This window comes from Salvia splendens, chromosome 11, assembly GCF_004379255.2.
Source record: "Salvia splendens isolate huo1 chromosome 11, SspV2, whole genome shotgun sequence".
Classification (NCBI taxonomy): domain Eukaryota; kingdom Viridiplantae; phylum Streptophyta; class Magnoliopsida; order Lamiales; family Lamiaceae; genus Salvia; species Salvia splendens.
This window is the reverse complement of record NC_056042.1, coordinates 8601969-8627373: the sequence shown is the minus strand read 5'-3', so window position 1 is coordinate 8627373 and position 25405 is coordinate 8601969. Positions and strand designations below refer to the sequence as shown.

Sequence of the window (25405 nt, the reverse complement as noted above, 5' to 3'; positions counted from 1 at the left end):
TTGTGTTGCTAGTTTTGTGGAGCCATTATATTCTTGCTTTGGTGAAAGTTGTATTGGGTTATCTTCATTGTTTTGTAGAAAGTCCATAGGTTCCAAGCATCTATCTAAATCATAACTCCTTCACCTTCTCCCTTTTCCACCTTTTTTATTGTCTAATTTCTTGTTTGGTTTGTTTGGGTTGTTGAAATATTTACAAGAGCAAGTCCGGGGCAAACATGTATCTTGAATCTTTAAGATTCATATTAGGTATGCACTAATCTGTTCTTTAAATTTTTTGGCTTATTTACGAACTCAGTTTTGCTCATTTAAATAGACATGATAGTCACCTTATAACTAGATTAAAAAGTGTTATAGTATGTCATAAAAAGATTAATAATAAAATATATTGCAATTTTGAAAATTTAATCAAATATATCCTAAATTTAAAAATTATATAATTTTACCAACTATATATCAACTATATTACAACAATTTTATTTTATTAATCTTTTACTCTTACCAGTTTCATCAATCTACAATATTTATTGTTGCTAATTGTTTCATCGTTTAGTTTTACAGTACTTCATTATTAAAATTTTGTTGTTGCTATTAGTTTTATGTTTCAGTTGTGTTTTGAAAGGACTCTATCCAAGAGTATTTAATCAATGATCATTTTACTTTTATATTGTTGGTTAATCGATAGTTGCAATTGAATTTTCTAGTGCTAGTGCGGAACAAGAACCACAATAATTGAACATATGATAGTTTAAGAATTTTAGTTGTTTCAAATTGTACTGTTGAAACCAATTAATATTGATATTAAAATTAGTAGTAGTATATATTTTTTAAAATAATTATTTAAATATTAAATATATTCTCTTTCGATTATGCGATTATTAATTTTTGGATCCACCAAGTGGTCGCCATCAGTGCCTCCCTATTAACGTGCTTCAACTCTTCGTCACTCTAAAACATCTCCAATATTCAGGGACGGAGATAGCATAGGCTAAGCCGCCGCTCCAGCGGGGGCTTGGCCGGTGCCGTCCGCTTTAGAATCGCCAATAGTGATTTTGAGCTTTATTTTTTTACAGAGACAGAAAGCTTGAGAAAGAAGATGCTGCAGGAGAAATAGTGGAGACAGAGTGAGGGAAGAGAAATGAAGGTGTTGAATAGGAAATATAATTATGACCGCGGTAACAAAGATAACATTTAAATCCCATTTCTTGTTTTGTGTGATTATTAGTTTAGGAATATATTACTAATATTTGTTATTCTTGAAAAATGTTTCAAAATCAATTACCATACTATTCAACATTTTACTAGTATTATTTTATTATTTTTAGAAGTAATATATTGTATCAATCAATTTATTTATTACTAATATATATTTAGTAATTTCATTATTTTTATTTGTATAATAACATTATTGATTAATATTTTGTACTATTATTCATCTCATATTTTATTTTTGGACTATCCAAATACATATTTATTTACTATCTTTAATCCCTCCGTCCATGAAAAATAGGACACATTGTCAATGACACGGGTTTTAATGTTGAATTGGTGAAGTAAGAGAGAAGGGAAAAAAGTAAGAGATGAGTAATGTTAGTGGAATGTGAGGTCCATATTATTAGTAAGAGAGAATGGAAAAAAGTAAGAGAGAAGTAGTGTTAGTTGAATGTGGGGTACATATTATTAGTAAGAGAGAAGGGAAAAAGTAAGAGATAAGTTGTTCAAAACTTTCATTTTTTAAATGTGCTCTATTTTTCTCACTTTGATCACTCAAATAGTGTTCTGACTCAAGTCATCGCCTAAAGTAATAAGAAATTACTACAATAAGGTTTAACTGAAAAGTAGAAAACCTTCAGAATAATGGTCGTTATATTACTATTAGAGAAAAGTAACATGATTGATGACCAATTCATAAAGGTTGCACTTTTCCTACGTCCTAGTTCACTTGAACAAAAGACTAGATATGGAAATCAAGGAGCCTGAATTGTCGTCAATGTTTGTTTAAATGCGAAGTGAAGATGCTTTGTAAGTTGGATTGACCTCTTTTAAGAAAGGACAATGACTTATATGACAATGCAACTTCTAAATAAGAGATCTTGATCCAGTTAGGGTTTTGTTGCAGTGAGAGCTATTAACGCTCAATTATTGTTTTATGGTTCATGCTTAGACATCACAATATTAAAATAATATAAGTGCAACGAGATTGAGTATTAAACAACACATCAACTTCTTAAAACAATGAATAATAAAGTATTTATGGCTCTCAATCTTGAGGCCAAGAAAATACTTAGTAATTATTCAAAATGATCTAAACTATCAAGATTTTAACATTTTGTTAAATAGTTTGAAAGTTGAGAATGTCTATTTAATGCACTGTAAGTTAGAATCATTTGAATTTTCAAGAGATTCGGACTGGCAGAAATGCAACATAGAAAGACTAGCGAGCCTCAATGGTTCACACCATAAGGAGACGAGCGAAGGGTTATGATCAGTAATGGGAGTCTAATCTCCATTGTCGAATCCAAGCATTCTTCTTAAGAATGGGATAAGAAGGAATTGAAGTCTTTCTAAGACAAGTTTGATTAAGTGATGAGTTGTACTCATTACAATCTTATAATTGATGGTATAAGCGTTAGAAATAACGACCAACACCTTAAAGAAACTACCAACATCAGTACCTTCTACAAAACACGAGTTGTGGACTAGAGCGACTCTAGTCTAGCACATCTCAAGGTGTAATGTTGTTCCAACACGTGTTGGAAAAGTGTCCAAGTAATTGGAGTTGAGTATTGAGGTATGTTTTAAGGTTACCCCAAATGATAAAATATTATAAGTTCTGTAATCTTCAAAGATAGAATTGTTGTATGAAGATCAAGAAAGAAACTAAAAGCCTAACAAGGTGACAACTCTCAAGATAAAGAGATATATCGTTTTTCCACTTACCAAGAAGTCATACCATTAGAAACTTATGCAGTAATAAGAACAACTTCAGTACCTAAGATTGTAAGCACCATGTCGTAGTGGGAGCGTTTCTAAGGAACATAACAAGTTTATGGGTCTAAGAGTGTCGTAAGACTCAGTCTTAGATTAACTTGAGCATAATCCCTTTAACAACAATGTAGCACTGGTTTATTTGGATATTCATCTTTGAAAATGTGATAGATTCCAAACTACAATCTAAGATAGATGATATATTTTACAAGACTTGCAATACTACCTATAGGTTGTGTCAGTCAGTGGGAGCTAGTATATTTGTAAGTGTAAATATGGATCTCAAAAGGGCTAGACAATGACAATGTGTTATACCCAAAGAGAACGTTTTTCTCACTGTCGTTGTGCCAGGATTTATTCGATCATATTGTCTATTAGGACTTACATAAATTAGAATGTACTCCCTCCGTCCCCGATTAATTGTCACTCTTTTCCATTTTGGTCTGTCCCTCAATAATTGTCACACTTCATTTTTACCATAAATGGTAAGTAGGTCCCACATTTCACCAACTCACTTCACTCACATTTTATTATAAAACCAATATAAAAAAGTGGGTCCTACATTCCACTAACTTTTTCAACCTACTTTTCTTTACATTTCTTAAAACTCGTGCCCGGTCAAAGAGTGACAATTAATCGGGGACGGAGGGAGTATGTATTATGATTGTCAAGACAGCCTTCTATAAATATAAGTCTTGAGGAGATCATCTAACATAGAACATCCTAATGAGTATGTAATAAAGGGCCAGAAACACATGATTAGAAGCTTATAGAGACCTTCATGGTCTTAGGTAAACATCTAAATCAGAGTATATGTGTTTTAACATAATTGTCAAATGTTTGAAATTTGACTTGCCCTTAAGAGTGCTATAAGCACAAGGAAATTGAAAATGCATTAAATATGGTGTTAATGGTACTCTACGATGATGAAATCTACAAAGTTGCAAACAACTAAGATTGACATCTAGCGTAGGAAACTGGTTGTATATCCAATTTAAGATAAAGGATTTGAGAGAAATCAATTACATTCTAAGCATTTAAGTCTTTTAAGATCGCTAGAAAGAATGTTGAGATTCTCTTAGGAATCATATATCTATACATTTCTTAGAACATTTTAGCATTAGAAATTCCATGAAAATGTTTTTACCATTCAAGATGGAATTGTCTTGTCTCTAGTCAAGTGTCGTTTGACACTTAGTGAGATCAAGAATTATGAGACTATTTTTAGAGATAGATGTCTCATATATGCTTAATGTGTACTAAGTTTGATATTAGCTGTGTTTTTGCATATCAAGTTTATATCATATTAACCATGGTAAATGACTTTGATTGAGGTAAGAATATACCATGTGTTTGAGAAAGGCTAGTCGCTATATTCTAGTTTACCAGTCATTCATGTAATGTCCTTGAGGTTACACTGACTAAGTCTTATGACTGATCAGTGATCGAGTAAGTCATCCTCATAATATGTATTTATCTTAGGAGTGTCTTCCTAATAGTTTTAATCGTAAGTTTGAGTATGCTTATGAGTATTTTTAATTACTCTAGCAAAGGCTAACTCAAGGGACACATGAGATCATAAACTAAGCAATCACATAGGGAGATTAAATTAATTAAAGATCAAGTACGCAGTAAAGACATAATGGTGGCAAAGATATTTCAGAGAACAACCAAACAGATTTTTTCACAGAAAATGCCTTTGTGGCAACATGTTTCAAACATGATGTGAAATGAATTGTAGTTCGACATATCTAGCACCAAGACATGCTTTGAGTATAAGTGGGAGAGTTTTTGGCAGTGGGTATACTCGAAAGCATGTTTTGAGTATAAATGAGATATTGTTAGGTTTAGTATACTGAAAAGCATGTTTCGAGCACGAATAGAATCTTGCTTGTATACGAAAAACTCTATAATACACTTTTAACCCGATTCAGTATTATTCGAGCAGTTTCGCACGAATTGAATCACTAATATTATTACATTGTGTTTGCGTGTGCATTTATAAGATGTTTTACAAACATTTAAACGTATAAGAAGCAAACAAAGTCTAAGTCTTTATTTTAGTAGACTGGTTGTGGGCGTCGTCCACTTTAAGGTAACACGGTCAGTTCGGAACAAAGAAAAAGAAGAATTTCACAACCTAGATAGGCTTTGGCTACCTATCATGAAATGTTCCAATGCAAGTCCGATATTTCTAAGCCTTATTGAAATAACATGACATTGGTGTGGTATAACACTGAACGGATCTAACAGCAAGACATGTGTTCATGTTATCTACTAGATGACTAGGTCTTGATAAACAACTATTTCTTAATCAACATAAGTTTGCATTGAGCATACGTTGTTGATTATGCATTACTTTGACGTATCAAATGGTGTGGGTTTTTCGCAACCCAATAATCCTAATATATTGAGTAGTGGTAATTAATATGTAGCGGTGCTAGGATTGCTATTATGTTGAATTGCGCGCCTGGCTAGTCTGGCTTGATAATGTGCTCAAGAGGAGCTCGAACAAGGTTTTATTATTCAGAAACTGGCCAGTTGGAATTTAATTATTATCTAAATAATAAATAAGTGTTTCTTGCTAAGTCCACTCTTGGAATTAAAAGATGTTAATTAATTAATTCTATAGCAGACACTAATTAATTAATGGACATTTCTATCTTAAGAGCGGGAAATAAACAACAAACAAAACGGAAGCCCAGATTACTTATAATTTCGGATTTGGATGGGCAGTGCAATATTACTTCTGTAGTGGCTGCTCGTAATATTCCAATATAAGCTTGTATTAGATTTGGGTTCAATTTAATTAGTAAAAAGCTAATTGGGGGAGGTCATATCCAAAACCTTCCATAGATCCATGACTGGGCCCAATATGTAACTTAATATAAATAGGAGAATAATGGAGACATAATCATTATTATTTTCTCTACATGAAATTTTCGCCCCCTCCCTCTAAAGAAGGAGTCGAAATTTTCAGCTCTCCCCCGTGAGTTTTTCAGCTCCTCCTTCGTGAGGAATTTTCTGATATATAGAAGTAATTCTGATATATTGATTGATTGAAGAAAATAACAATGTGTCCTATTTATAATAGGAGTATTCTAACTTAATGAGCAAGAAATAAACATAACTTACTGAAAAAGAAATAAATATGCTAGAAAGATATGATAGATAAATAATTAATAAGATATGAGGGATATTCTTGAAGATATTCCCGTATCAACTCCCCCACGGTTAAAATTCACCTTGTCCTCAAGGTGGAAACCAATGAGCAAGAAGACATTCGGACTCAGAAATTCAGCTATCAAGAAACACATTATGAAACTCTTGATACTCATCTTTCTTCATCCTCAGACAATTTCCAAATAAAATTACATCCCCATATCCATAGGTCATGTGCCCGAGTTTCTCTTATAGACAACTCTTCAATAGAAAATCTTCATGAATGTCATCCATTTCTTCTTCTTCTTTCTCACAAAGTACCAGAACAGGAAGTGTTGTCGCCTGAAAACATTCGAGAAGGAAAATGGTCTTTACCTCATACTTAACACATCCAGCCTCTTGAAACACATTCAAATTTGTTGCGCCGAGGTAAAGCAAAGGATAAAAGTCGAGATAGTTAGCCACATGATCATACTCATCAATCTGAGTACCCCGGGTTCCACAGCCAGCTCCTTCCCTCTTTAACTCATAATCGCATCCAATTATGCTACGGCGATCTAGCGGCCGACGAGGGCGATCACCTTATCCATCTTTGTTGCTGAAACCGCTTCGGAAAAACCCACGAGGCCCACCATATCCACCAATCCTTTCATAAGACTTTCCAGAATCAGCATCACTAGATGCAACTTGACCAACAGAAATCTCTTTGTTTCCATAAGAAGTATCGTTCTGGGGCGAGTCTATGTCTTTCTCAATAAAATCATTGTTGTCCTTCTTTGAGCCCATTTTGATGAAAGTATCGTCAGCAACACCTTCAGTAACAACATCCTCAGTGTATCCAAATAAATCCTGCACCAAGAAAATCTCATTCTCGTTCGAATGATCTTCCCTCCAAAATCCCCCAATTTGAGGTGAATGCGTAACCAATCCTCTCAGTATCACAAATCCGAAAGAATGAGCTCTCAACAACTCATTTTGCTCAACTTTTTCACTAATAACACTGTACGCCTCCCCTCTCATTCAAGCAAACCTTAGATTTGTAAAAATTTCACCCTTTGCCTTCAAGGATAAGGTGTATAGCAATATATGATCAACCGGCCTAGTTGATTTCGGATTCTTAATGTTGAAGACCTCATGTAAGGGAGCAGAGTGCAAAGCAGTTATATAGGACATAATAGCAACATGCATTTCTTCCATAAGGGGTATTGTAAATGATATCCAGTAATTATCAAAAGATGAAAACATATTTGGGGTTTTATTTAGAGTACAAACCTGCCCACCATCTTTGCTCTCGGACACTTCCACATCAGTAACTCCCGAAACTTCAACCGAGCCATCCAGACTCTCTACCAAGTTTGGTTCGTGGTCCTTGCAAACCGTCTTGTTCCATAAACATTCCTCTGGTTTGTGATTATCCGGTGCCCAAAAATGGAGCCTGTCAACACATCCAGGAATGCCCAAACAAGTCGTGTCAATGCGTGGGGGGATTAACCGAGTATCGGTGTCGAGATTTGTTGAACAAAGATTAATACCAACCGCTCTGTGCTCGTCAGTATTGTCAGCATATTTCCACTTGGTATCGGACCCATTTCTCCCAAATCCACTATCTACCTCTTTCACAACTAACTCCATAGATGCCTCAACATCACCCAAGGTAAATGATCCCTCAACACTAGAATGAATAACATCCTTTTCATGTGCAATCATATTCGAGAGATCTAGATGAAATTGTTTGTCATTGGCTACTTACATAAATTCCTCAACTTCTAACAATACTTTATCATCACCAATTGGATCACGATTAAGTAATTGATCACTTAAAATATCATCGTAATGAATTTGATGAGATTGCACTGATTCATGTACATCAATATCATCGGCAAGGGACTCTATTGAGCCATACCTGATATCATGGCTGCACGGTGGGGAGCACTGTGTTGGTGGCTGCTGCAGGATGCCTGCGATGTCGGGGTTTATGTGCGGTTGCCCGGTGTAAGGTGCAGCTGAGTAGTGCGACGCTGAACAAAGGGGTTTGTAGACGCTGCACGGTGGGGCTGGTGGAGGACGCATTGTAGCGTGTGGATTGCTTTGCATCCATCCGGGACACCAATTGCTCGACATTTGCGGTCAAGCGCTCAAGCTATAAACCGAGACAGCCAATAAAAGGTTCGGTTCCAAATTCGGCGTCACTGGATCACGTGGCATGCCGAGAGGCTCCGTAGCCGGATGTTGCAGTGGTTCTGACAAACTAAAGTTGGTATGGAGTGGCTGCGTAGGCAACTGGTCATCAGCCCACTGCTGGTACGCTTCCAGTCGATAGTAAGGATCCAGAGTATGCTCATCAATATTAGGATGTGAATGACGAGGTTGTTGATACCATCCGGAATGAGGTGCGATGAAAGTGTCGTGAGCATACTAATTCTGGACTAGTGGGGGCTGGTGATCATACTCCGAGTAGCCCACGGATGCCTGTACGACTCCGGGCCAACATATGGTGGTTGCGGCTGCTGAAAGTCGTGTTGTTGGGCAGTGTCGGATTGATACGGCTGCTGCCACTCCACGTAATTGAGTGTTTGGGTGGTCGGTTGCTGCCAATCTGTGTAAACGGGCTGCCCGGACTAACAATTGGCATAGTTGAGTGACATCATGACAGTAATTGGAGGATGAGAACTGATGAAAGCACCAGATGATACGAGGTGACTCGTATCGGGGTATAACTGCGAGAGATCGCTGAGAAGATATTGGTTCGTTCGCGGAAAGATCCTGTCGAGCAACCAACAATCGTTCACTAGGGTTTTTAGGAATGATAAACTTGCAGAGAAAATAAATAGCATAAAAGTAAAAGACAGATAAATTGAAGTAATTCTGATATATTGATTGATTGAAGAAAATAACAATGTGTCATATTTATAATAAGAGTATTCTAACTTAATGAGCAAGAAATAAACCTGACTTACTGAAAAAGAAATAAATATGCTAGAAAGATATGATAGCTAAATAATTAATAAGATATGAGGAATATTCTTGAAGATATTCTCGTATTAGAGTATTAATTCTGTTGAATTAACGGTGTTCAGGTTTTTTTTTCCAACAAAAACGCCCTTTGTGGGCGGGAGGTTTAGGCAGACCTCCAATCCGTAAATAGAATCAAAATAAAATGTTCTAAAAGCATAATCTTAGCCCAAAAGTAACTAGGATCTAACCAAGAACATGAAGAAGCCAAATAGAGGTCCCACAAGTCGAGATCCTCCGTACTATCAAGTGGAAAGAAACTGATTATATATATACGAGGGAGAAACGAAAAATTATCAAAACCAGCCACCAAGGACGCTAGATCAACCCACATCTCTACGTCGGAAACGAAAGTTAGGATATCCCAGCTGGTCCATCCTAACCAGCGCCTTCAGATACCGAGGCGCAGAGATTGGATCATAGTAAGTAAGGGCAGGGGTCTGAACCCCCCTACCTGCAAGAAAGTCAGCAGCTCGGTTCCCTTCTCTGTAGATGTGTGAGAACCGAACATGCCGCTGAGAAGTCATACTCCGGATCAAAGCCATGTGATGTCTGAAATTTGCAACGCCAAGCTGTCCAGAAGACAACAAGATAACCAGAGCCGCGGAGTCAAGCTCAATCCAGATGTTCAGGTCCCATACTACATATGTGTGCAGTACTCGATATAAGTCTGGGCCGCACTACATATGTGTGCAGCCCTAGATATAAGCCTGGCCGCACTGTTGAGTCAATGAATAAGCATAAATTAATTTTTCCTAAATGATTGGCATTTGTTTCTGCGTTGGAATACACACCCATAAATCAAGAGAAATTTACTTTTCTACCCCTCTACATTTTGTTTCCCCGAATAAACGCACGTGGTAATGAAAATTGATATTGTCGAGGGCATTTTTGGAATATTGAAATTGCCCGTCCTTTTTTTATTCCTACAAAATAGGAGTGCAAAATAAGTGAGGTCAAGTTTTATAACGTGGTCGATGAATACACGAATCAATCAAAATACTCCTTCCGTTTCATTTTAATAGAGACATTTCTTTACGATACGGAGTTTATGAATAGTGTGTTAAATAGATAGTTAAAAAAGTAATGGAGATGAAGAGAGAATAAAGTAAAAGGGAGAATTACTTTTTGCCAAAAATAGAAATTGTGGAGAAGCAAACCATATCCCACATCGGAGAATGAACAAGAGTTGCAAACGTATATATGGACTACCCCAGCTCCATTAGTATGAGGCCTTTTGGGGAGTACCCCAAGAGCAAAATCGTGAGAGCTTTACCCAAAGCGGACAATATCATACTAATGTGGAGTTCGGGTGTGCACCACCGATCCCCAACAGAAATCTTACCCCCAGAGTACCAAATCTTATTCAGATTTACATCTTGCCCTCCAATAACAATGAACCTGAATGAGCAAATAAGTAGCTTGCTCTTTGTAACTATTAGGATTGATTGAATAAGAAATATCCCCCTCTTTTCATGCTCACTTCTTCATATTGAGAAGTGATTTATTTCCTATATTTTTCTTATATTTCCTATAGATACACAGTTGGAATCTCTATATACTCATTCCTTCAACCGGAGGGCCAACCACAAAGAGTCGTAACCATGGCACAATTAATGGGGACGGAGGTAGTATATAATTTTAAGAAGATATATGGAGTATACAAATTATGACTTAGCCGAAAAAAAATAACTAGAGAGTTAGAGTCTCAACTTGTAGCCTATTACTAAAATGTAAACCGCTTTAACACAGAGCAACAGCCCCAGTTTGTTATTGTACAACACCATAATTTCATAGTACATCACAACAACAACAAAAAAGATACTAAAAGGCAACAACTTACTTATAATTTAGCATATGGAAGGTGAAGTTGGATGTGGAGCTCGCCGCATTCCACGCCTCCAAGTCTCAGAATCATCTCCTGAACTACCTTCCCTTTCTTCCACACGATGCAGCTCTCCTTCGACAAACAGTTCTCGTTGCTCGCCTCCACTCTGCCAAGTTGGGAGATCCCTCGGCCCCATTTCCACGCATTCTACCAAACGCTTTATGTCTATTTTTGCACTCCCCATGCTGTCGTCTCCACTCAATGTATCGTGATCGTACACTGACTGCATCAAACATAATTTTTACTGTTATTGTTCACATAAAAAATCAATTAGCTGGAGACTTACTATAGTGATGGGAGCATTTATGTCTTTGATTAATATTGTCAACTCTTCATTCCAAACTGGATTGCAATTGTCTTTCTCAACTCAACTCTTCACCTTCTACAATCAAAAAATTCCTTTTCTATGTTACAATTCACCAGATATTTCAACCCAACATATACCAAATCAGCACCCAAAATTCAAGAAAACATTTAACAAGTGGTGGATTTGTAACAAAAATGAAAACAAAAAAAAAACCTGAGAGGCGCATTCGATGACAACGTAAGGATCGCTAGTCCTGGTGTCGGGCACGGCCAAGTTTATACCTCGCTCGACTCGAATCCGCAGAAGCCCCAAACCATCCATTTTTTTTTAATTCAACTTCTAATAATTGGATAGTTAAATAAAACAGAGGAAGGGTGTATGTAATTGCTACTCACTTGTACTATTAAACAGTGACAGCACAGTCAAGGCAACTTAGCCACACATTGGCATATAGATGCTCTCCTACCAGAATATATATATGTATGTACACCATGTGTATTATTGTATTCAATTATATGTTTGGTAATTGCTAAATCTATGAAATTGACTTTCATGTTCTGTTTAATTGGTCTGCGTGTTATACAAATCTCACTAGGCCTTGACAATTACTGGTATAACAAATTGGGCAAGTGCTAATAAATAATTGTGTCATTTGTTAGGTTAGGTAATTTTCTGATGCTGTATTTATGATATTTTTAATAAATACTTAGCACCTTGTTTGGTGGAATACATATTCATTTTACATCCACACAATAAAAGTGTTTTATTCTTTTGGATGGAATCCAAAGTCCAAACCATGTAATATATGTTAATTCACAAAAGTTAGCATTTCAAATCCAGGCAACATCAATGTCAAGACCACCAAAATTATGCCAGCACAAAAATTGCACAGAGTGACACTTTACACGCACTTAGTTTTCCATGCGAGCACACAGTAACATGTACAAACTTGACCACACTAAACATTAGGTTGCACATGTCTAGAATGTAATTTCTTGAATTCAAATTAATTTATAACTAATAATATTAAAACCGACTGAAAAACAATGAAATACACAATTTATAAGTGGTCTACAAATACAGGAACATAAAAGGAATTAGAGTGAAAATATGAAGGAAAAAAACACACTCAACCCCGGGTATGTTGGAGCTGTATCATACTCCCTTTTTGCGAAAAAGACTCGACACCGAGTCTGCTTCGCTTGCCTCATCTTCACTATAACCTTCGGCGGATGTATTAATTTATGTTTGTATTAATTTATTCCCAAAACACCTAATTTGGAAGATATGTTTGTATTAATTTATTCCCTTACTAAATTAATAAAGTTTCAAATCACAAAATTGATACCAAACAGGAAAATTGAAAAATTCGATTTCGTAGTTTTGATCAAAGACAGTCAGATGTGGATCAGCATATATATATTCATATATACTACTACATTCTGATCGAAAACTCTTGTTCTTGTAAAGTGGAATAATATTCTACGATTTCAAATTTCAATAGGCGTGTCCTTGTATGGGCTTTGGTTTTTTAAGTCTTTGTTTTCTCATCTACGCTAAATAAAAATGAGTTTATTGATTTATTTACTAGAAGTAGTAAACTTTCTTGAATTTAAGTTCAGCTCAAGGTCCCAATGCAATTATATTGGACTATGATTGATACTGGAAAATAGATTAACCATGACAAAAGCAAAATGTTCGACTAAAGGGCAAGAAAACAAAAGAAATTTTTTTCAAGCCTTAGTATCTACTGACAAAATAATAAAATATGATTATATGAAACACCATATAGAAAACACATATTATAAAGACTAATTTTGACGGATAATCTAAAATAAAAATTAAAAAATACGGATAATCTAAAATAAAAATTAAAAAATAAAATTATTCTTCTTAGACCAGAATTTTCAATAAATGCTTACTGGCGTGGTAGATTTGATTTGGGGTGCGATAAATAATTATAACAAATTGAAGTTATAAAATTTGGCTGATCTTTTATCTTCTCTTTAATGTGCATTTCTTCAATCATAATCTATATCATTATTTGAATTAAAATTGTTTATTGTATATAAAGAATGAGTTACTTTTTAGTATAATTAGACTTATATTTAGTTTCAAATTTTGCAAGTTTCTAATATTTTAGCAAATAAAATAATATACAAATTTAAATGCATTAAGGGAATAAGACAAAAATTAAATGCATTAGACAACTTTTTAAAAATACGAAAAATAGTAAAAAAATAAATGTATATATATATAAGAAGATAATTACAAAACGTCTTACTAGAAAAAAAATAAATGTATTTAACGTAGAAAAGCTAAAAAAATATTAAATGTAAATAAGCATACATAAATGCTCAAATCCATATAAAATCAAGTACGTTACGTAAAAAATAATAATTATTAAATGTAAATAAGGATACATAAATGCTCAGAATCCAAATAAAATCAAGTACATTAAGTAAAAAAAAAAGTACTCCATGATTTGCAGGAGGCTGTTACTAAAATATTCGTTGCATGAGAGTCGAACTCGGGTCTCCACACTGAAAATACGACATCCTACCGGCCAATGACTAGAATCTATTTTGGGATACGGTCGTACCCCTTTGTTCCAAGTGGATCCGCCATATCTGGTTTACTACTTCTTTGTCAAGAGGGAACGAAAACTGCAAATATTTGATAAACACACACCACACACAAAGGTGCCAATGAAACGCTATGATTAGCTATGAAACATCATAAATTCGTTCATAAGACACAACTATGATCACAAGTAATAGTATTTTTGCCATTTAGATTTTAGGGCATTCGAGACCTGGGCCAGAAATTCCTTTTTACAAAGTAATGAATTATGAATATATTGCAGTAAATCTTTACATTTTAAGGATTAAAAATACTTTTTTATTTTATACTAGTAGGGAAAAGAAAGAGGGACCGACAAACACATTTTATTTGTGATAGATATTTATTGATGAATTGAAATAGGGAAGACGACATATCATAACTTGTAATCTCCATGTGCGGATGCAGGGAATAGCATGTTACTCCTACTGCCCAAATAAATTGAACCACATGCAAACTACATCTAATATTATAAACTTACAACAAACATTGTCCAATCATTGTATGAGATACCACTCCTTATCATAAGTTCTTTCATTTTATAGGTTTGGCAAAAAAAAAACACATACTAGTCCCAAAATAGTCTCCCAATAAATAAATATTCAATTCTCTGAATTTAAGCTTTAAAAGTGAAGGTGCTCAATTGAATAGAATTGAATTAAATGAAATTAAATTATTTGAGTTAAAAATGTGGATTTTAATGCTTAATATCTCATTTAGACTTGAGAGAGTCTGTAGTTGCGCCATGGTTATAAATACTAGCTAGTACTTTGAGTCTATATATGGCCATGAGAAAATATTTAAGAATGAATTTTACGCCCCAATTCTTAGATAAATCTTAACCTCTAATCTGATTAGTGGTCAACATTTTGCCGCGTTTTAATTAGTTGTCAACATTAACATGCCTATTATTAGTTAGATCCATCATTAAGCCAATGAAAAGTGAAAACTCGGTATTCCAATAATGATTTGTTTCAGTACATTATTTTTATCATCTCAAGATAAATACCTAGGGCATCCGCAATGGGCGGACGATGGCACGCCCGATGGCGAGCATCGTCCGCGCCATCCATCGTCCGCACCCATTGCGGGTGCGCGCCATAGGGCGCGGACGATAGTCGCGCCCTATACTTCGGTCGCGGAGGATAGCGCGGACGATGGCCATCGTCCGCGCCATCGTCCGCCCCATTGCGGCTTGTGGAGGTCGCGGACGATCAACCGCGGACGATGACACGCGGTTTCGTTTTTTTTTAAATACCGTTCATTTGTAACATTTCATTTCATTCGATTTCATTTTCGAAACTTACATTTACATAATTACTACGAAATGGATTCAAGTCCCAATAGTCCTACGTTTAGTGCAGGGGCGCATTGGCCGGGTACAGAACCCGGCGATTATCGTTCGTTCGACACCAACACCCATTAGGATCCCGATTTCAGTACGGAATCGTATGGGTTGTCTGACATGGAGCCGTCTCCGCACCGCCCAACCGCAGCGACCGATCCCGACCCGCCGCGACCGCTTCCGCCCCAGCCAGAAAGAAGCGGAACCGGCAGCGGACGCAGAAGTTGCCGCCTCCCGGTAATTGCGATGAGTACGCCCCCGGCCGTACGAACTACAACGACGACGAAACTCTCACTTTGGCCCGGTGTTGGGTAGATATATCGGAAGATCCGATATTCGCAAACAACCAGCGACAGATCGAGTACTGGGAACGCATCGCGGACCTCTACAATTCGGTCAAGCCGCCGACCGCGTACAAGTGCAAGCGTGTGCAACTCCGCAAGCACTGGGATCAAGTCAAGAAGCAAGTGAACTTGTACGCGGCGGAGTTCGAGAAGTTCACGCGGGCACAGGGGAGCGGCGAGAGCTTGAGCGACGTGCGCGCTAAAGCGCTGTTGTCGTACCGGTCGATGTACGGCGACTTCAAGCACGAGGCCATCTGGGCGCTCTTGAGGGACAAGCGGAAGTTCCAAGGTGGAATTCTGCACACTGGTACGCCGAAGAGGACGAAGACCACTGAAGCTGGTGATTACACGAGCAGCGGCAGCGGCAATCACCCGGTTAACCTCAACCGGATGTACGTGGATGAAGGGAGTTCCGGCACACCGGTGTCCGTCCGGCGTCCTCCCGGCGTCAAGGCTGCGAAGGCCAAGGGGAAGACGACCGCGACCTCATCTTCGACCGCTGCAACCCAAGCTCCGGTCCCGGTAGAGCTCCCGACCCAGACGGCCACCGCGTTTGAGTCGTTAGCAACAGCGTCGATGGCAAGGACGATGTTGCAGACGCACAGGGCCCTCAAGAAGTGTACCGACCCCGACGAAGCCGAATATCTCCGGACGTTACTCGATGAGCTGCGTCGTAAGTTGGGAATTGGTCCGACTTAGTTTTTTTTTTTATTAGTTCAATAATGTAACTTTTTTTTATTAAAACTTCGCCGTTTGTTATTTATACCGTTTTTTATTTACTCATTACTTGTTATTTGAAAACAGTTAAATTAATTAAACAAAACAATAAAATGATGATGTGGCGCGCCATAGGGCGCGCCTTAGGGCGCCCCACTGCAGGTGGGGAGGTAGGAGGATAAAACTGCTGACGTGGCGCGCCTTAGGGCGCCCCATTGCTAATGTTCTTAATCAATAATTATTTCCAACACGTGAGTTTTGCAGCTTGTGGATTCGTCGTACGACAGTACACATATAAATCAATAAGAGCATCTCCAATGGCGGCGTCGGCACCGGCACGCCAATTTTTCGCGGACGTCGATGCTGACGCCGAACCATTGCAGCCGGCGTCGGTGAAATCGGAGTCAAAATCGGCGTGTCCACGCTGATTCTTGGGTTGACGCCGATTCTCACGCCGATCCGCACGGCGCTATTGTAGGCCCCGGATCGGCGTCATACCAGCGTCAGATTTTTATTTTTTTTTTACTTTTTCGAAACACTATACATACGCGCTTTGGACGTCATTTTCATTCGCACCACTTATTTTAACGAGTACTCTCTCTATCTTAATTTCTGTACAAGATCAACAACGAGAAATGAGTAATGCCGGTGGCCGTGGTGGTGGCCGTGGTGGGGATGCTGATGAGTACGAGCGTATGATGAACGAAGAGCTAGATACTTATACGAGCCATGAGGTTGATCGATGGCTGCAGAGTTATATGCAGCCGGCGGTACCTCGCCCACGACCAGTTGTCCACCGTCGAGAAGTGGTTGATCGTGATCATGTAGCTGCACATCAGCGCCTGTTCACAGATTACTTCGCAGAGGAGCCGCGTTTTAACGCCAACCGTTTCAGGCGTCGTTTTAGGATGAGGCGGGACTTGTTTATGCGTATTGTTAACGCTTAGGAGCATCGATATCTGTATTTCCGCTTCAGGCACGATGTGGCTGGCAGACCCGGCCACACCCCTATTCAAAAGTGCATTGCGGCAATCAGGCAGTTGGCCTACGGGACTTCGGCAGACATGTGGGACGAATACCTCTACATCGGTGAGACGACTGCCAATGAATGTATGAAGTATTTCTGTCAGGGCGTGATTGAAGTATTCAGTGATCAGTATCTCCGAAAGCCTACCCCCGAAGATTGTCCTCCTCCAAGCACATGCCGACATGATATTCGACTCCAAAAGGATTTAATTGAAGAGTTGTGGGCGCGGAGGATTGCAAGGCGTTAGTTTTTATTTAAAATTATGTAATTTTTTAAAATGTACTTTTTAATTTAAATGAAAATAGTATATTTTCGCGTATATGTGTCGTATATTTAATTCCGTATTTTGTGTGATTGTTAATTGTTTGCTTTTCATAATTGAGTGATGTGGTTGGGCTATTGCATGTCCAGTTGCTTGTCCAGTTGCATGTCCAGATGATGTGGCAGGAGGATTTTAGTGCTGATGATGTGGCAGTGACAAGACTATGGAAGGGCTATTGCATGTCCAGAATCACTGTAGATGCTCTAAAGTAAGTAATTCAATAATCATTTTTGGGGTCAATTTCCTATTTATGATTCACAAGTAATGATTATATAAATGAAGAATAAAGACTATCGTTACTATGACAGTTCCAATTAGGTATCCATATCCGTCTCTCAATACCGTCTTTTAACTGTCTCATCCTTTCACTATTCATGGGCCCCACTACACTTTTTACCTCATCTCTTAACTAAGAGACAACACATGCATCCCTCCATCTTTTAATCATCTCATCCATTAACTATTCATTCAATTTCATTTTTTATTTTTATTTCCAACAAATTCAATTAATAAAACACACTTCATTAAATAAATAAAAATTACAATTTAAAATCCTAAAAATAAAAAAAAAACACATAATTAAAATCCTAAGAAAATAAAAATAACACATGATTAAAATTCTAAAAAAATAAAAAAACACATAATTTAAAATACTAGAAATTAAAAATTGCACCCTTAAATTATAAAAACTACTCCGCCGGCGAATCATCCCCCGAAGGCGTCGCCGAGCCTTGGGTGCTCGGCGACGAACCGGAACAGGAAGCACCCAAAACATTGTACATGCCCCCAGTCGACAAACGCATTCAAGTCGTAGCCGCCGCCGGAGTTTCCTTCACCGGACATTTTTGCAGAAATTGGAGAGGAAAGAGAGATGATATAGTGTTTGTGAGGAAAAAATGGTAGGGGAATTGTGTGTGTAGTGTTATTTATAGATGAATGTGGGAAAAAAGAAAAATAAAAATAAAAAAAATTCAAAAAAAACGGTAAAAAAATGGTCATTTTTTTTTTAATTATTCAGATTTAAAAAAAATTTAAATAGCCTAAACCGACGCTCACTCGCACAGCCGGCGAGTGGGCGTCACGCGCCAACCGCTGCTCGCCACGTGGCCGACGCGCGTGGCGAGACAGCCCGCGTCCCGCCCCTTCCCCACGAGCTACGCGACGAGACCGAGCCTGCAGCGAGACGCTGCTGCGGATGCTCTTAAGACGAAACAACTAATAAATGTCAACATTCTCGATCGGCAACAAATCAATTATATACACAAAAATTGCATATGCAGAATTGAACCACGACTAGGGCAACGGCACCACTACTACTACTTATTTTTTATGGGCAACTTGAGTTTATTGTTTACATGTTTAAAGAAAGTACTAGTACAGTAGTATTTGGCAATATAAGGCATTCAACACCTAATAGCCATGAAAAATAGTCTTTATGGGTTATAACTATTCAACAAAATAAATTACTCATCCTATTTGATCTCTTCCAGATATTAAAAAATTTATGAATATTAGTATCGTATTAAGATTAGTTTATTTCTAGCATATACCATTCGAATTCATTTCTCATCATTTTTTTTTCTCTCTAATTCAAAATTCTCTTTCTAGTTTTTGTAAGCAGAAGAGTTATCCTAACACCGACAAATTTTAAACTCCTGTGAAAGTTCATCTGTCATGATTCATGTATATTGAGAAGTCATGGTGACATCTTACCAAACACTACTTTGAGCTTACTTAGCCAGGCTCATTAATATTTTTTTTTTAAGTTATCAAAATTCAGTAGGATATTATTCAACTACTCCGTTTGTGAATAAGTTCAATAAGCGAGCTAACTGTATAATAACTTATTTTATACTAGTAACTTTAGTTATTGTTAAATGTACTCCAAAGCAAATACTTAATCATTTGGCCTCTTAACTCATTTTCAATGTTTTAGTTTCATTTTGATGTCCATCTACCAGAACTAGTCTTTTCTTTATCATATATTATCAATTTCGTATTAAACTCTGTCGGCCAACATCAGACCTAAAATATACACATGCTCATACAAAATTAGACCTTAGATGCTCATCAAGGCCAGAATAATATTTGCTTTTATTATACAGGAGCATCATAATTAGTTGTAACTTGTAATAAAGACAATTATTGTTTAAGAATTAAGATGGTTAAAATTTAAATATAAATCTAAATAATACTCTTATCAGCTGATAAATCACGAGGTCGATATAGAGTGAACTCAATTACACTCGAATAGACAGCCAAAGTGATTAACCCAGTAAGCCATTGCCATCAACAAAGACCATAAAAACAACCCAATGAACTTGGATGATAAGCCAATACACGAGATATAAAATAAGTGCCGTCACACTTGCAATAAACTATATTCCATTAATCAACAACAATATTTAAGATTCACAGCGCACGACGGCACAAGGGACCTACCTTCAGCAATATAAGTATAAAGAATCAATCAACTTCAATAATTTAACATTGTTTGATATGAATTAGCCCGGATCTTCAACGCCCAGCAACCAAAAGATTAAATAAAAAATAGTACTACAATAAACCGCGGAAAGCACAACCAACTTGAATAGAAGAAAGTCAAGCTATATAAAAATGATAGTAGTATAATTAATGAAGAATCACCAATAATACAAGTTGATGAGTACAATCGTGGTAGCAAACAAAAACAATTTCAAACCAAGAATTGACTGAATCAAAATCAACCAACTCTGTTTTTATTAGGGGTGCACAACCACAAAGGTTCAATTATTCCAACCCCAAACACAAACAAAAAGAAAAACAATAACCAGCAAAATGCAGATAACCAAATCATTCAAAAGTGCAAAGACCCCAAACAGAAGCTCCAAAGAGGTAAATATGACTTATCTAGTGAGAACATATCTTGGGATTGATTGATTTGTTGAACCATGATTTCCAGCTGCCCGATCCCTTGCGAGCTATCGGAGGCAGCTTCTCGCTGTCAATGGCCTTCTCCGTTTCCGGCTTCTTGCATAACACAAAATTCCGCACGCCCACTGATCCAATAGTCTCCCAGGGACTCAGAGCTACAACACAAATCATAGATCAGTAAACACTACAACCAACCAATATTATCAAACCTTTAATTGAGCTCATGCTCCCTACAATTTAAACAAAAATAGCTTTCAATTGAGCAAAATCAAAAACTTGTGATGTACTAATATTATTCCAGAAATAGGGTTTATTAAACCCCCAATTGATTCAATTAGACCTCAAAAGCAGCCAATTTTATCTAACTGCAAATCAAATAAGGCTAAACTTGATTATGCAGCAAAAACAAGTGGTAAATGTATTGATCTATAATGATGGATCATACAAAATCAAAGGATTTAAAATAACTAATAATGCAAAACACATCAATCAAAAGATGAATTGACTACCTTCAGTTCCAGTAATCGGGCAATAGAGTATGAAATTATTGAGATCGGATCCAAGAATCGGAAGCCTGCCCTCACGCGCATACGATTTCAGAGCGGTATCAATCACAGCCGCAACGAGCTCCTCCTCATTCACCACGAACCGGATCGGACCGGCGCTACCCAGAAACGTAACGCTAATCAGGAACCGGTTCACCTTCGCCGCCTGACTCTTCTTCTGCTTGTAAAGCAACATCGTGATTTTTTCCTTCGATTTTCTTAGTGTATTTGAGAATTAACGAAAGGAGAAAGAAAACTAAAGAATTAAATGAAAGAGGGGAAAAAATGAGGGTTCGAAAAAAATTGAAATCGGGGGTTCACGGGTCAAGGCCTTGGCAGCGGTAGTACCAGCCTTCCATGCAGGAGCCGAAGCAGAAGGAGCTGGCGGTGGAAAGAGAAACCCCTCTTCTTTGAGAAGAAGAAGAAGGGATGACCACCAATTGTGCGCTCGAGATTTCCACCATTCACAAAGGGAAATTATGAATCGGTTGGGATTATCACGATTGAGAAGCACAACTGGAAAGGGGGATTGAGAGAGGAAAAACCACAAATCAAAAGCGAAATTGAGAGGCAGCGGCGGAGGAAGATAGTTTGAGAGGAATCGATTCGAATTGAAAGGAGGGTTTGTGATTTCAGAAAAAGTAAAGGGATGCGTATATTTATATCTTTTGCGATGTGTACGAATCTCCGATTAGGCTTAGGTTAGGACTCTGTCAAATTATTTCTTTTTTTTTTTATATTTAATCTGACTTAGATTCGTTTTATTTAGAAATTTTATTTGAAAATAATGATTTCGTGGAGAGAGCGATTGCGAAGAATTTTTATCCAAATATACTGAACATTTTGAATTGTCCGCCTAAGTAGATCAATTTTAAATATATAAAATTTTAAACAATTAATAACATGAACCATATATTCGACTAATACTACTTGCAATATTTATATTTTTCTTATTTTACTATTTATGCATTAAAATACGTATTATTTATAAATTAGTCTAGAGGAAAGGAGTAATATTTTGTTCATTAAAAAATTACTTCCTCCATCTCGTTTTAGGAGCCCCAGTTGAGTCGGGCACATGTTTTAAAAAAGTGTTCGAGTGTGTAATAAATAAATATTATAGTTGATATTGAGACCCACTTTTGGCACATGTTTTAAGAAAGTGTGTAATAAATAAATGTTGTCGTGGATATTGAGACACACTTTTAATACTTTTTAAATTGAATTGTAAGCATTTTTTTATTAGTTTACCCCAACTGGGACTCTTAGAGCGAAATGCACGAAATTGATCAACCGCGACTCCTAAAGTGGAACGGATGGAGTATAATACTAGTACTAATTCAAAGTTTCTCTTCATGGTTGGTAAAACACGAAAAAAATGCGTTAAATCGATATTCAATTCGAACGGCATCACGTGGTTTTGGGATTGAAAAGGATAGAGCAATTGTTAATGTAGAGAATTGGACTTTTGAGGCAAAAATCACATATCTTTTCAAATTTATTGATTATTATTAATGTACATTTATTGCTGAAAAAAATGGTGGTAGTAGTATTATTTTATACTCCAAAAATAAAGCTGTTCTAACATTTATCATGTGTATCGCTGGGCTATAGCACATGGTTTGGCGAAATTGTAATGATAGGGACTGCCAAAAAAACTGGATTATTTCCTAAACTAGTATTAACACCCTAGGGCATAAGAGTTCAAATAATGAATAGTACAAAATATAATAAGAGGGAACATCTTTTTTAGTACACCAACTATCCCAAATGAGCAAATTTGGTCTGTAATATTTCATAATATCTTTTAAGGTCCATCAACTATAAATTAATATCAATTCAACTACTTTTTAGCTATTTTCAATATTTTCATGACCAAAGTATCCTTAAGTCAATTAAGGGCAATTCAATCTATTTATTCATTCACTTTTTTTCTTTCTTCTAATTTATTTGCGATTAAGTTTAATAGGTCTTATACTATTATTACTAATATATACCATACCTTATTTGAATACTATGATATTACTTTCAAGTGCTAGTTAATACTTTTGTATGGTTACATTCTCAATTATTTAAATAAAACTAAGATAAATATTTTATTTTAATGAATCTCGTAATTTGTTAAACTGAAAATTTAAGTTAATCATAATATATAATATATACTACATTGAAATAAAAATTTAATAAAGTAGAAAAAATATGATTCACGAATAGTCTAGGGAATAGATATGAGAACTATGAACAGTTTTCATGATGTTGTAAATGGCCTAATGATAATATTAAGACGCGACATTGCGATATTAAACAATTGATTGCAACAATTGATTTTTTATTTAATTAAAAATCATAGATTTAAATTAATCATATATTCAACTAAGAATGTCATTGTCTTTTTTATTAAATTGATTATTGATAATTTCAACTAATATTTTTAGACTACAATTACTACATAAGAGTAGATAAAATAAAACTAAGCTTTTTGAATTATTTAAGATTCTACGTATGTTAATAAATTTTAATTTATTTTAATCATCAATTTTGCATTGCACTTAAAAATAACATATTCTATATATAGCTTTAAGATTGAAAAATTAATATTCCATCTAATAAATTGAACTACTTTTATATACAAATGTTGTATAACTATAATGTTTACATATATTTATATCTAAGTTATTTCACTATTAATATTAAATATAGTACAATGATTTAAAATATTACAAATAAGTAAAACTAAACGTATATAATTAATAGTAATGGAATATTAATATCATTAAGATATTTTTATATTAAAATTAAAACTAGAGGGAACATCTTTTTTGGTACATCAACTATCCCAAATTACATACTACTACTTTAATGAAAATGAGAGGGTAAATAGATTGAATTGCCCTCATTGGCCTTAAGGATACTTTGGTCATGAAAATATTGGAAATAGCCAAAAAGTAGTTGAATTGATATTAATTTATAGTTGATAGACCTTAAAAGATATTATGAAATGTTACAGACCAAATTTGCTCATTTGGGATAGTTGGTGTCTAAAAAAGATGTTCCCTCATATAATAACTATATAGAAAATAAGAATCCAAAGCAATGTGAAAATTTTAAAAAATAGAAATGTACTTATCTTGTCCCACTCTAAATGAATAATTTACTACTCCCTAATGAACTAAACATTTACAAATATAAAAGTGTCAATAACATGGGACGGAGGGAGTACAGTTTCAATTTATGATTTAAGTGGAGTAAAAACAACAAAATTAATGATAAAGAGAAGATTTGTGAGTAATGATCAGTGGGCATGACTTAATTAGAATAAGATATACAAATAAAGAAAATATGTGTGAGTAAAGATCAAATGGTACAAACAGATAATTCGAATAAGAAATGTACAATAACAATATACTCCTATATAAATAAAAAATATTTTAATTAATTAAATCTAACTTTTTAAAAAAATATTAATTGGAACATTATAAAATATCTAATACTCCCTTCGTCCCACAATAATTGCCACTATTTTCCCTTTCAGTCCATCCCACAGTAATTGTCACATTTCATTTTTACCATAAATAGTAAGTAGGTCACACATTCCACTAACTTACTTCACTCACATTTTATTATAATACCAATATAAAAAAGTGGGTCCCACAAGCCACTAACTTTTTCAACCAACTTCTCTTTACATTTCTTAAAACTCGCTCCCACAATAAGAGTGACAATTATTGTGGGACAGAGATAGTACAAAATAGCTATCACACTTCAATGACATACTACAACACTATTAATACTAATTGATAAAAATAAGAAACATTATCATTATAAAGACTTTTAAGAAATTGTATTAAATGAATTAAATAAAAATAAAATAGTATTGATAGATGAATAAAATATGAGAGATAAAAAGAGTAAAGTAAGTGATAGAATAAAGTAAAAGTGATTAGACGTTTTTTTATTAAAAAAAGACTCAATTTAGTTGTGGTAGTGCACTATCACAAGTATGAGGCATTGGGAGATGGACTTCTGGCAGCCAGTAGGTTAGGCCTCCCCTTAACTGGCTACTGCGTACCATAATTAAACCCCCTCACATGATGTAGGGCCGGAATGTGGGGGCCGCCAAGGCGACGAAATCGTTTTTTTTTTGCTGCAATGAGAGATTAAATTTCTATAAAAAAAAGCTCTAATAAATTTGCCCGAGTTTTTTTCGATTTGTGCA

The 25405-nt window shown here is 35.9% G+C and overlaps 1 protein-coding gene and 1 pseudogene across 1 annotated transcript; both read right to left on the bottom strand.

Annotated features, from left to right (window-relative positions):
• Window positions 1–9159: 9159 nt before the first annotated feature.
• On the bottom strand, window positions 9160–11786 carry LOC121755246 (annotated as a pseudogene).
• An 8552-nt stretch (window positions 11787–20338) lies between these two features.
• Window positions 20339–21827, bottom strand: LOC121753590 (uncharacterized protein At4g22758-like). The gene is made up of 2 exons (XM_042148804.1): window positions 21154–21827; window positions 20339–20799 (listed from the first exon to the last, which is right to left on the bottom strand). Exons 1-2 carry the CDS (start codon window positions 21383–21385, stop codon window positions 20621–20623), a joined length of 411 nt encoding a protein of 136 aa, XP_042004738.1. The 5' UTR covers window positions 21386–21827; the 3' UTR covers window positions 20339–20620.
• Window positions 21828–25405: the final 3578 nt, after the last annotated feature.